The following is a 14,817-nucleotide window of genomic DNA, read 5'->3' on the forward strand; positions in this document are numbered from 1 at the left end:
ATCCTTAAAATAGGGCCCAAAATGTACACTGTAAATATTTTTTTTTTAAAGCTAATGCCTTAAATTGAGTACAATCAACTTGGATGTTTAAGTAATTTCAACTTAAATTACATTAAACTGACTTACAAAAATGAGTTGAATCTTGTGTAACATAAAGTTGACTTGTTTTGATGAGTTAAAAAGCAATGTAAAACATATGTTGTCATAACTTATTGGTCATATAATTTTTTTACAGTGTAGAAATTCATATTTTCTGTTAAAATGTAAAAGAAAATGATATATTAACATAAATTACACAAAAAGTTAAGATTAAGAAAAGAAATTGCTCGACACTTTCTACAAATGCAACTCAAAAATAGCATTTAAAAATAGTTAATGTTTTATTTTATTCTGACATTTAAACTATAATTTCTACGTTCATTAAATAAAGAGTTCACAAATGTTTCATTTTTAAAAGTATCTTGTTACATTTTTTGTCTTAAATGAATAAATTGATCATTGATTCCTTTATTTTTTAAATTGCAGTTTACTTTGTTTCACCTTAAAACCTTTATCTTGTTATAGAGTGGAATTAGAACCATAATTATTAAATGCATAGCTTTTTTTTAATTAGTGTCACCATGAGCGTATTTGTTCATGCAAGAAAAGGAGAAAGGGAAAAATAAAGCGAAACAAGAGGCTAGAGAAATATGTGAGACCAGCCAAACTCAACAAAAGACTGAGATAATAGTGACGATTATTCACATGGAAAAGCCTGAGCCACATATATAAAAATATAAAATAAATGATCTCTTCCTCCCACTCACTAATGCTAAATGAGTTATGAACAAATGCAGTGCCTGTGGGTTGAGATCATCTGCTAACATCTCAAGATCTGTGACTAAATTCTCACGTTGCTGAGTGTTTCTCTTAAATAACAATGTGAAATGAGTCACGCTAATTGAGAAAACATTGATTTTTTTTTTTTATTTCATCCCTTTAGCAAAAGATGGAATTTTTCTCTCAGATTTGTCATTTTGTTATGTAGATTTGATAGGGGCAGCAGTCTCAGGGAAAGATGCTACTGTATCTGAGATTGACCAAATATTTCAGTACTTTCAGTACTTATTTCAGCACTGGCTATTTATTTTTATTTATTTTTTGAATGGTGCATTTACTTTTAACTTAAACAACGACTACATTTATAAGTAATATGAATTATGACCCCAAAATCCTCATATCTGAAATTCACTCATTTTCCTCATTTCAGATTTAAAAAGTCTTATGAAAACCTACTACATTTTCAGAACTCAAAACTTCCTTCCCAGTCCAAAAGGATGATTTAATAAAACTAGCTGCAAAAATGACTCCAAGTGAATGGACTAAACACCAGAAGAACTCTAAATTATAGAAAGCAAAATGTTAATGTATAAATGTAAAATGTAAACGAAATCTATCAAACCCTGATTTTCCTGGCTGTGTGTAGCACCTACATCTCTATATATCTTTCTGAAGGTTTGCAATGTTAGAAACGAGCATCTGAAGTTTATTTTTAACAAGGTCACTGATAATTTCAGTCTGACCATTTAAGCGGCATACTTTAGCTTGGATTGTTTTGCAAATCTTTCATAATGTAATTGATTTTGAAGGATGCAGCAGTTAAAAATTATATATACAGGTGCTGGTCATAAAATTAGAATATCATCAAAAAGTTTATTTATTTAAAGAATTCAACTTAACAGGTGAAACTAATATATTATATAGACTCATTACATGCAAAGTGAGATATGTCAAGCCTTTATTTGTTATAATTTTGATGATTATGGCTTACAGCTTATGAAACCCACAAAATCAAAATCCCAGAAAATTAGAATATTACATAAAATCAGTAATTACACAGTAATACCATGGTCATTGAACCAGGTTTTGGTTCTTTTGGCAGTGTGGGCAGGTGCAAATCCTGCTGGAAAATGAAGGTGGGGTTGGGGGGGTGGTATTACTAAGACTTTTGCACAGTACTATATATATATATATATATATATATTAAAGGCATTAAAGGCACAGCAGCAAAAATGGCTCATATAAATATCTATGGTTTATCTAGTCCCACTCATTGTGAAATACTGGTCCAAAATTCTGCTCTAAATAACTGTAAATTCACTTCAAATATATCAAACATCATTATTGTGTGCATTGTTATTATTATTAAATGTCATTGTGCCCATAAAGAAGGTGGAAAATTATAATGACAAAGCTCCTTCACTAACATTATAAATGAACTGTGCTAAAATGATAAACAACACCTATAATAAAATATGTATCTTTAGTTTGGGTTTGATGTTCCAGAGCCAAATGTCTTTCATATGCAGGTCTACTGTACATCTACTTAAGTGGAAAAATATGTTTCATGTCAACATTGATTGTTTTGAAGGAACCAGCTACACCTTTAAGATAGGTTTTCATCATGCATAAAAATCTTAAAGTTATTTTCTGGTACCCACACACTGAGAACTGTAATGTGTGGAAATTAGCAGAGAAAACAAATTACTTTCGCAAGTTGTCTGGAAGTTGTGATTTTCTCACTTATTCAGAAGTTGCAGCCTACAAGTCGAATACTGTAAGTTATGTGGAAGAAATGTAATGTGTTATGTATAATGTTTGCATTTTTCTATTTAAATGGAACTGCTTAGAAAGGCAGTAATTATAATAAGATAATTTGCACGAGGATTGCATGTGGAGTCACATGGTTCTCTGATGATTTGATAGAACAAAGAACAGTTATTGATCTTATGAATGAATGGATGTATATGACCACTGTATACGGGCCATTCTTGAAAAAAAAGGTGTCTTTTTCCACAAATTTTGTGTGTATGCAAATTGTATAATATCCAAGGTACACATTTCTAGTAATTGTTGTGTATCTAGTAATCTAGTAATTATCATATTGTATTTTCAGAAAGTTTGGGAATATTTTTCCTCTCCCCAAATTTGACACTACCGAAACACAATAATAAATAATTTAATAAGAAGGCTTATATTTGACCTTATATCTTATAATATATTTTTTAATATTTAAAAAATAATAATAATTCACAGGTAAATCAATAACAATTACAATTTTAACAATATTTCAAGTGTAATTTATAAGATTTGTTGTATTTTTAACCCAATCTATCTTTGTAAAAGGCATTAAGTTAATCATACTGATTTCAAAGTTAAGTATTCATTAGTTTGAATATACATTGAACCAAACACTATAATAACATCTTGGTTGATAATTCCGTATACTTTATTTTAGACAAAACATCCATGTTTCGGTCGTGACGGCACATTTTCTGTAGTGACGGTAATGTTTTGGTAGCGACCACATCACATTACAGAATTGTAACTCGCATACTAAAACATACTAAGATACTAATGATTTGCAAAATTGTACAAAAATGTTTGTTTATTTCACCCAAATAAATGATTGTGTTACCTTTTGTCACTACCAAAACCATGATGGCATGTTTCGGTCATGACTGTTTCGGTAGTGACAATTTAAGATACTTTTGAGCCTAGTTCAAAGATGATAACCAGCACATGGTTACCTAGCACAGTTCTGAACAGTTGTACACACACAAAAACTAAATTTTATTGAATAAAACAAAAAAAAATCATGATGTCACAACCGAAACTTCACCACGTTTCGGTAGTGACTGTTTCGGTAGTGATAATTTTAGATACTTTTGAGCCTAGTTCAAAGATGATAACCAGCACATGGTTACCTAGCACAGTTCTGAACAGTTGTACACACATAAAAACAAAATTTTATGGAATTAAGGTGTTTGGTAGTGACGTCCCTTAAAGTCACACACAGATTTTCGGACTTTTGTACACATTTCCCTCAAAATGATGGTACCCATCTATAATGAAAGAGAGGCTATGAGAGAGAGGCACACAAGAATATTTCCTGATCAAAAATGTAGGGGTGTGGTTAAAATCAGTCTCAGCCAATGGACTAAAACACAACAATGTTTTGGTAGTTTGGTAGGACACATTTTCACATCAAGTTTCATGATATAAAAATAAAATAAATGTTGAAGTTGAAGTTTATGTGTTAGGGTTCGGGACAGCCACCTCGCAATTGAAAGTACTCAATAAACGATGATTTTATTAAGCGTACTTATATTTTAAATATTATTGTGGGATCTAATAGATAATAGAAGGATATTAGTAAACATCTAAAATTTGAGTACTTAAATGTGTTTTTTGGTTGTCGGACAGCAGTTTGCACAAATTCTGTAGAATGGCCCATACATGGCTGGAAATGAGACATGTGTGACTATTATATGACCGTGACAGAGGGGCCTACGCTCAAGGGTAGAATATGATGAACAAGTCTAGAAATGTTCCACGCATGGTTGAAAACATTTTCATTAACCTAGAAAGATAACATTCTGGGAGTCAAGACTATAAAGGAGGAAGAATGCCCTCCCTTCACTGTCACACTCTGCAGCCACTCTGTATAACTGCTGACCTTTCCTTGAAAGGGAATAAATAATCTTTAAAAGACAATTGGTACATGTTTGTCTCTTATTCAGTGATAGCATTTTGCTTGCCACCAGAGTTATATTTGTTATACTGTGAAGTTAAATACCGTGTTATTGAGCTTTGCAAATTATTAAAATGTATAAGATTACCTCATACACGTTAAATTGTGACTGGCCTCTTGACAGTTCTCTATAGCTTGTGCTGAATTCTCCAATGAAGTCATGGCTGTAAAACACACACATACACAGATTTGTCAGAAACATTATTGGAGAAGATTACATTTGTTTCATAATGAGCTTTACATTTTCGAAATTTAGCTCTGATAAGTTCCTGAAATTTCACAGTACTCAGCCTTTTATCATGCTATGAATGAAAATATTAATTATTTTAGAACAAAGCACCTGATAAAAAAAAAAAAAATCCTATCAAATATGATCATTCATGTAAATGTATGTGATGGACCAACCCGATCTCACGGCAATTCGTATGTATTTTACAAGGTGGCTAATTTGTACGAATTCATAAGTTTTTTTGCTAAATCGTACATATTACATATTCGTACACAAATGACCCTGCCCCTAATCCTACCCATCCACTGAGGTTTAGACAAATCGTACGAATTTGTATGAGTGAGGACGTTCGAATTCGTACGAATTAGTCACCTCGTACTCACTCGACGAATTGGTCGTGAGATAGCGTTGGATGGACTGATCAGGCTTTATTTGGGTTCCAAAAAAATACAAAAACATACAAACGTGCTTACAAATCCCAGCCAATAATGTATCTAAATAAGAGTCTAATATGTATATTTACAGAACATGCAGTTATAGTTTATGTACTGAAAAAGACACAATCAGAATACCATGGAGCCCCTAAGGGGACATGGTTATGGAAAAATAAGATAGGAGGAAAAAGTATATTTCAAAGCTTTTGTGCTCGTTTGCACATACTTGTGTTTCCTTATGAATTGAGTTCAGAAACTTTAAACACAAAAGTGTGTGTTTTGGGCTTTTGCATCTGTATTGGACATCTTTTTGCGCATATTTTGCCCATGACAAAAAATGTAAAACTAACTATTTGACTTTTTTAGTTAGAAAACACTAATGTTCTCAAAAAAATTTTTACTTAAATATTTTGATTCAATTTGATCATTTGTTTCATGCTCAATTCCTGTATCCCACCGAGAAGACTTTAGCTATATGTCCCCTATAATTAATGGATGTATGCAGTGAGTGTCAGATGAGTATTTTAAGCTTCATGTGACAGTTTACAGTTCATTACCTGCCATCACGATCCCAGTCATACACTTCAACCTTGATCGCTCTGTGAAATAGACAGAGAGAGACAGAGAATTGGTCCATATTAACACTACATAAACTGTAGTGTTGAGATTTCAACTTTTTCTGGATAGAGAGTGCAATCACACATCAACAGCTGAAATATGATTCCATCCATGATTAGTGAATTCAATTATTCCATGCCACAATAATTCACATAATCAAATATATGTCTATAGCAGGGGTGCCCAATCCTGCTCCTGCCGATCGACTGTCCTGCACAGTTCATCTCCAACCCTAATCAAACACACCTGAAGCAACCAATTAACGTCTTCAGGATCACTTGAAAATTAAAGGCAGGTGTGTTTGATTAGGGTTGGAGATGAACTGTGTAGAACAGTCGATCGGCAGGAGCAGGATTGGGCACCCCTGGTCTATAGCATGTGTGTGCATGATGGAAAGAAATATAAATGTTTATCATAGCGTTTTGTTTTTACAGCTAAAGCAGCATTGTACATTGTGCCTTTGTGTGAATTTCTTCAAAAAAAATTATTTGGACAATATTGCACACCTTGTATGATTATGCATGTTGAGAATGATGCAATTTCCTTGAAGAAACATACTTTTTTTTTTTTTTTGCAATTATAACAACTAATAATAATTAGCGTGAATTTGATCATTCCAATATGACTAAAATCAGACATACTGTGCTGTGTGTGAAGGCTTTTTTAAAAGTGGTTATATAGAATTATATACATGTTTAGATTTGGATGGCCCATCCAATTAGATTTTAGAGCCAGAACTATCCATTTTATAATTGGACTTATTACTAAAATCTCTCTAAAAATCAGCTTACTCCTCCTTCCATGACACTTTCTTTTCACATAACAGGGTTAGAGGGTCGGATTAGTGAGTTTTGACAGAAAATAATTACGTCTTCTGCTGTCCGTGGCGTGACAGGCGAGTGATGAGTTTGCACAGTTCAAACAGAACAGCTTTGTCAATTACACAGAGCTTTAACGCAACACATGCTAACAACAACCCAATCCCCACAGCATCCCTTAGCACCCATTCTCGGCGTTATCATCAGCGAGACACTCCGTGCTTCTTTATAAGAGCGTCTGCACAGGCTTATCTCGTGTCCCAGACTCCTCCGGATGCCCAGTGCTCTTCCTCTACGTCTGTCCGTCTCTCTCTTTCGTTTCCCACATGTTCAATCAGAGATAAAGCCGAGGCATTGTGTGGGAGAGTGCGTTAAGGTACCGATCGATGCTCATCAGTGAGTGCCGCTACCGTGAGGAAGCTTCCCGCTTTATCGCCACACAGCAAGAGCCCCGTTTGAGCTACTCATGATGGAGGCTTCCAGGATATAGTGTTGCGCTTGGGATTCTCTTTTCTGTTGGGTCTGTCTGACTATCTTATGTCTCTTAAAGTCCCCCTGTAGTCAATCATTTTATCCCTTAAAATCCCTTCTTATTTGAATGTTTTCCTTAAAAAAAAAAAAAAAAGTCTTCATGCCTTAAAATACACCATATTGCCAAAAATATTGGGACACCACATCAAATCATTGAATTCAGGAGTTCCAATCACTTCCATGGCCACAGTTGTATAAAATCAAGCACCTAGGCACACAGACTGCTTCTGCAAACATTTGTGAAAGAATGGGTCGCTCTCAGGAGCTCAGTGAATTCAATCGTGGTACCGTGATAGGTTGCCACCTGTGCAATAAGTCCACTCGTGAAAACTAAATATTCCACGGTCAACTGTTAGTGGTATTATAACAAAGTAGAAGCAATTGGGAACAACATTAACTGGTAGGCCACGTAAAAATACAGAGCGGGGCCAGCGCATGCTGAGGCACACAGTGCACAGAAGTCGCCAACTTTCTGTAGTCAATAGCTACAGACCTCCAAACTTTGTGTGGCCTTCAGATTAGCTCAAGAACAGTGCGCATAAAGCTTAATGGAATGGGTTTTCATGGCAACTTCATCCAAGCATTACATCACCAAGTGCAATGCAAAGCGTCGGATGCAGTGGTGTAAAGTAGTGGAGACATGTTCTCTGGAGTGACCAATCTGTCTGGCAATCTGATGAACGAGTCTGGGTTTGGCAGTTGCCAGGAGAACGGTACTTGCCTGACTGCACTGTGCCAAGTGTAAAGTTTGGTGGAGGGGGATTATGGTGTGGGGTTGTTTTTCAGGGGTTGGGCTTGGGCCCTTAGTTCCAGTGAAAGGAACTCTTAATGCTTCACCAAGACCAAGACATTTTGGACAATTTCATGCTGCCAACTTTGTGGGAACAGTTTGGGGATGGCCCCTTCCTGATCCTCCATGACTGTACACCAATGCACAAAGCAAGGTCCATAAAGACATGGATGAGCGAGTTTGGTGTGGAGGATCTGACCTCAACCCGATAGAACACCTTCGGGATGAATTAGAGTGGAGACTGTGAGTCAGGCCGTCTCGTCCAACATCAGTGCCTGAGCTCACAAATGCTCTTCTAGAAGAAGGGTCAAAAATTCCCATAAACACAATCCTAAATCTTGTGGAAAGCCTTCCCAGAAGAGTGGAAGCTGTTATAGCTGCAAAGGGTGGGCCAACTCCACATTAAACCCAACGGATCAGGAATGGGATGTCATTAAAGTTCATGTGCATGTAAAGGCAGACGTCCCAAAACTTTTGGCAATATAGTGTAGCTTGAATGTAACTACACCCTTGCCTCATTTAGTATATGTGGTTCTATGAATATGCAAATTAGCCCCACCTCCACTCACTCACACCTTAATATCTCAGGTATTGTCATAACCTCTGACCCTAAATGGTTTCAAAATAATTTTGGTAACACTTCACATTGTCATTGTTACATATGTTACATGCAGTTACTATAGTAACAACTATAAATTATGCATAATTACATGTAACTAACCCCAAACCAAACCCTAATCCTAACCCTATAGTTAGTATACTTACTTAATATTACTCATACTACAGGTACTCTGCCTTTGTTTAGCCGTGAGTCAATATGACATTCCTGTGCCGGTGTTCTATCAAATAATGCTACCTATCAGATTGTACGGTGTTCTGCCTTTGTTTAACGGTCCATTTAAATTTGCCGCATTTAAATTACGTTGTAGCCTGTACAGCTGCCATCAGTCCATGTAACCTCTGAAATGTCCTCAGAGTGACAGCTTTGTCCTGCACAAACGCAGTCAGAAAATTTAGTATGGTCTAAACGCGCCATCGACAAACTTGCGATATCGATTCCGAAGGAAGTTTACAGAAAAATGTTACTCATGCCGTAGCAGGTGAATACCACATCTGTTTTATCGCGATCATTTTTAACACGCGCTTTGCAAGTCTTATGTTATGCCACTCGCGTTCATTTACGCCACTGTGTACAAATTGAAGATACTTACAGCAATGGAGGTATTTTGTCATGTCTAATGTATTAATAATGCCATCAGAATGCAACCAAAGCACTGGATAGCAATAAGATGGCTATATGTAATTGTAAATCATTCAAAATTAATGGCATGATCACTAGATTTTATACAGGTGTTACTATAATGCTTTTGTAAACGGTGATCAGCAACCAAATATTGATAATGTGGAAGTTACTGCCTTTTCTGCCTTGGTGTGCTTCTCACTTTTTGCTGACAATACAAAGGCAGAGTACAGTAACTTTAAAATAGGGGGCAAAAGTCAAGTTTTAGCTCAAGATTTTTTTATGTAGATAATTTTCATTACTAAAACATCTAATTGCCAGATTCCCAGTGTCCTACCTATAATATATTTGGTTGGACAATTAAAAATCTTTAAAGTCATTTTTCTCAGTTCCACACTCTCGCGAGTTAAGGTCTTTTGCCTTTGTAGGGTAGAGTAGACCAATCACAACAGACTGGTCCATCTGACCCAATCAAAGCAGAGTAGGCTCTCGGAAAGGCAGAGTTTAGAGAGACCGAATACTTTATCGAACTGTTTAGACACTGTGAGAAAAGAGGTGATATTGCAATGTTTTTTTTACTTTGGATGATGGGAGGCATTTAAAACTATTGTAGGAGACCTCCAAAAACTAAATTTAAAGCATTTAAAATAGCATAAAGGGGGCATTTTTTTAAATGGTGACAACAACATTTGGTCCAGCTGTATGATGTTTACAGGTATCAAATAAATATAAATATGTATTTTAGAATTTAATTGATGCATGCATGATGAGTTGATCAGTTTACTGTATTTTAAATGTGGTTTAAATGTGAGATCAAACCTACAAATACCTTAACGCAGTACAAAACACTCCATACCTGTCAAAATCGCCATTGCACAGAGCTCTGACAGGGATTTTAAAGGCTTGCCACACAGGGTTCAGCGTGTTCTTCACCACCTCTGTCTTATGACAAATAGTAAATCTGTAAGACAAAAGAAAATATTATAGTAATGCAACTGTCATCAACTTAATGATTGAGTTTGAAGTCAAAAGTTAACGCATATGATCGCATTTAGAGTAATTTTTAAACACTTTTTTTGTTATAACTTAATCTGTTGATTGTGACCATTTGTATATTCAGATTGTATATTCTAAAATGTTTGAATTAACTGTCAACTCTTGTAAAATGCAAGTAACTGGAATCTTTTAATGTTGCACAAACCATCGCAGAATATCATGTTTGACTAAACTGAAATCACACTTTATTTGGCAGACCTCACTGTGAAGCTATACAGAAATACTGCCTGTACAAACATATTGAAAACTGTCCAAAAAAGTGATTATTGTTGAGAATTTGTATTGGTTTTATTGCTAAGCATTAACAGGGCTGTTTCAGAAACTGAACAAATATTGGACATATTCGCTTTGACTTTCTGAAACTGGCCCTTGAGCTACACCTCCCTCACAACCACAGGACTTGCTTTAAAAAACAGACTCTGTTCTCTAAAGGACAGAGACATGAATGGATTGCTCAGTTATGGGCTCAGTACACAGCTCAATACTGGCCTTTTTCCTATTTACACATTTATTTTTCCTTTTTACACACACACACACAAACTGTTTACCCCTTGTTCTCATGGTATAGGAGGTAAAGGCTCTTTCTGAAGTGTGTATGTGTGTGAGTTTTAGGGGCCGCTTTCAACTAAAAACAGAACACTTTAAAATGCATTGAGGCAGTTCATTTACACGACAACAGTGTTCTCAGGGTCTGAAAATGCAAACTTTTGAAAACGGGTTTCAAAGTGCAAGTCTCCATATAAACTACAAAATGTGAATTTGTGAAAACGGTGACGTCATGCACATGCCTATTACGCGTTCAGTCTATAGGCGTGTAGTGTTTCTTTACAAAGTGACATCGCCAACTACTGGCATGGCATGAATAATACAGTGTTTTTAATCGTTTTTGCAGATCTGTGTGAACGGGGATCGTTTTGATAAGTTGTCGTCTGTACGCGAAAAACGCAAAAAAATATCTTTTCTGTTTTTAGTACACTGTCGTGTAAACATATTCTTAGTGTTGCAGAAATAAATTATCTTGAAATTATCATGCTTTGCTGTGAGATGGTACCAAGAAATGCCAAGTAATGATCCATCTCTGCCTGCTAGTCAAACAGCAACCGCAGCTTTATGTAAATTAATTAGTAATTCAATCTAAAAAAATCAATAGGCACATACACACACAAAATGGTTGTGTTACTCCAGAGTTTGATCATTTATGGTAATAAAAACCACATTGCACTCAGACTAAAGTCATCATTAGCATTTAGCCATTAGACAATATTAGCTTTAAGCGAACCGCCTTGCTGTCTACTGTCTGCCAAATGTAACTGTAATTGAACCTCGTAAGTAACTGATCTGAAACATTCACTCACTCATGTTAAAGGGATAGTTCACCCAAAAATGACATTTCAGTTACTCAACTGAAACACAAATTTTTTTTTAAGAATGTTGGCAACCAAACTGTTTTGGTTACCACTAATTTCCATTGTATGGACATTCTATCTTCTTATATGTCCTACAGAAGAATGCAAGTCATTTTTTTGGGTGAACTATCCCTTTTAAGTGCACGAGAGACTTGACTTATAATTGATTCCAATTAAATTGGATGTTAGCATGTTGCTAAGCTAATAACATGAGTGAGAAGATAAATAATCCCTTAAGAACAGTTAGCTTAGTAAATTTATATATTACTATGTGTAGAACCAAACTGAAAAGTAGCTTCAAAACACAGAAGTAAAAAATATTGTAGCTGATCTACACAAACAAAGGCACAGATATTCTGAAATTTAACAGAAAAGCTGAATGACCGCTTTGTCTCTGAGTGAAGGAATCTTCAATTATTGAAGTACAGAATCAGCTAGATAAGAAGTGATTGTTCCATTTCAGGAGAGCCCCTGCTGATCCAGGTGCAAAGGACTATGGGTATGAACCTAAAGGAATTCAATAGAAAGCCATTTCCCCAACACAGAGCCTGGAGATGAGATTAACGTTGTGGGCAGTGTGTGTAGCTGACAAGAATCCACTCATGTGTTTGTGTTACTCACGTTCCATCCTCATTGCTGCGATAAAACACTAAGAAGGGGTCCGATTTGCCAAAGAAGTCCTTTTTGTCCAGCTTGTTGCCACAAAATTGCATCATCACAGACTCCTGCAGGGCGAGAATGTTTTAGAAAAGCAGGTTATGAGGGCAATGGGAGTGTACATGTGGATTTAGAGCACTTAGCAGACCTAGAATAACAATATCAGTATAGATGAACTGATTATTTGGCCATTTGTGGTTTCTAGACAGCTAGCATTACACAAATGCTAAATAGCTTGGCATGTTATATTTGCTTGACTACAATGCCCAGATGGCAAGGCTAAAAGGCCTAATCAGAAATCCATTTCACAAGCGTATCACATTCACTGTCTGTGTGAGATGCTCCAGCAGTGAATGGGATAAGGTCTATTGGTCCCTGTTGTGAAAGACAAATTCCGCTAGCATTGCGGAGGCCTTTCTGTATTTATGTGTGTGTGTGTGAGCACAGCTGGAGTTCTTGGCACATCATGTGCGCTATTACTGAATCCTGTGTTTTACAACTAAGATAAATACTTTGAATGGACTATGCAGAGAAGACAAATGAAATTAGCTCATAGCAATCTGTCTTTCTCCTGACTATATAGGCAGCATTTTTTTAAATGGAACTACACATTAGCAAAAGTCAGGAAAGCCATCAAAGTGGAAGTTCACAGGATACTTATAAGTGATATTAATGGAGTCTGGGCATGTTGCCAAGCTAACAATGTAATACTCTACTCACATAATAATACATTAGCTAAAGTCAAATCAGCGATGGAAATACACAGGAGACTTGGTTCATATGTGATTTCCATAGATTTTAACATTAGTATGATGCATTAGCAAAAATGTAAACCATAAAATCAGCAATATTGCAAGAGACTTGGATAATAATTGATTTCAGTACAGTTTGACATCAGCATCAACGTGATGCTCTTGACACAATTTCATTATCAAAAATCCAAATGATAAAATCAGTGATGGAAGTGCACAGGAGACTTGGCTAATACTTGATTTCAACAGTTTAATGTTAGCATGTTGCTAAGCTAAAAACGTATCACTCTACACACACAATTTCATTAGAAAATCAACTAGTTTTTGAATGCGTGTTTATACTTCTGTATTAAATGACAAATGAGTATATACTGTATGTTTTAGGTAGGCGACTACCAACTGGCAGTGAGTGATTTAGTGAGAGATTAGACCTGAATTCAAATAATCAATATTAGCTCTTACCCTGCAGTTGTTAAGCTCCTCAGCCTTCACAATAATTTTCCCACATTTCTTCCCTGGAATCCCCCTGTGTATGACAAAACGAGAGTATTCAGGTCATAAATGTGTTGGACAGTGATATTGTATAGAACTGTTGTAATACGTCATAAAGCCAATTTTTCAATGTATCATTGTATGAATCATGTATACTAAGGTATTAAAATAGTACTCCATGGTACATCATGGTATTACCTATACTATAAATGGTATACATACATAGTAATAATAACAATAACACAATATTACCATGGCACCAAAACATAAAAATGTATGTACCATTAATTAGGTTACAAATAACCAAGCTTCATATTAATGTTCTATTCATTGTGAAAATATGGTGTTTGTGTATATCAGGCTCTCTGATGGATTCTTCTGCTGTTGGTAATATAATGAATTGACTCTTGCACAGACAACTCGGTGGATGAAGTCTTGATTAAGGTTTATTAACACTCTCTCGTGTGTGCAGAGTTTAAGTGAGTGTAATTGGACTGTGGCTGTGCCATTGTGCTCTAGGCAAAACCGAGCTGTCATTTACCAAAGTGAGTACTGCCAGAGTACTTTATTAGAACTGGACTTCTAATCATAAGTACTCTATGAGACTGTCAAGCCCCATAATTAACAAAAATATTATATTATATTATTACTTAAACCATATGATAGATATTATACAGTATTTAAAGTTATTCAACTAAAACCTCGCCCTTCTGCTGTTTGAGTATTGATTCACACAAAATTGAATTTAAAGAATATCCTGGCTGCTCTTTTTCATCTAATTAAGTTAATTAGGATTGGGGCTGTCAAGCTTCTAAATGACCAAAAAGCACCATAAACCATCATATAAGTGGTCCATACACCAGCTTTGTGTCATAAATAGACCAACATTTAAGTCATTATTAACTTAAAGTCTTCCCCTCTGCTGTAGCTTTAAAATTAAATAAAGTGTCATTCATGGTGCTTGGTCATAGCCTGGTTAAAACCAGACCATTCTCAGTAGTAACTGAGTTATGGTCTGGCAAAGCTTCTTTAATAACTCATTTTCAAAGGGGCATCACCAACGGACGTCGCTCAAATGCAATTGGATAGACCTAAAACTCCTAAAACCAATCAGAGCGATCGGCATCGTGTAAAGCCATATGCTGCGTCCCAATTCGCCTAAGTTACACTACGCCATAAAAGTATGTACTCTTTTTGTGAAGAAAATGTATTTACTTTTGA

At 35.6% G+C, this 14,817-nt stretch overlaps 1 protein-coding gene across 1 annotated transcript in view; it reads right to left on the minus strand.

Moving 5' to 3' along the window:
- The window catches only part of LOC311081015 (copine-8), a 138,321-nt gene that overhangs the window by 34,398 nt on the left and 89,106 nt on the right, over positions 1-14,817 (minus strand). Inside the window, exons 7-11 of the mRNA XM_084111354.1 lie at positions 13,567-13,630; positions 12,317-12,420; positions 10,090-10,194; positions 5,794-5,835; positions 4,662-4,737 (exon numbers count right to left, since the gene is read on the minus strand). Coding sequence (XP_083967480.1) covers positions 4,662-4,737; positions 5,794-5,835; positions 10,090-10,194; positions 12,317-12,420; positions 13,567-13,630 — 391 coding nt within the window. The remainder of the gene's footprint in view (positions 1-4,661; positions 4,738-5,793; positions 5,836-10,089; positions 10,195-12,316; positions 12,421-13,566; positions 13,631-14,817) is intronic.

The sequence above is a fragment of the Abramis brama genome, assembly GCF_963993115.1.
Source record: "Abramis brama genome assembly, chromosome: 4".
In the NCBI taxonomy this organism is placed as follows: Eukaryota; Metazoa; Chordata; class Actinopteri; order Cypriniformes; family Leuciscidae; genus Abramis; species Abramis brama.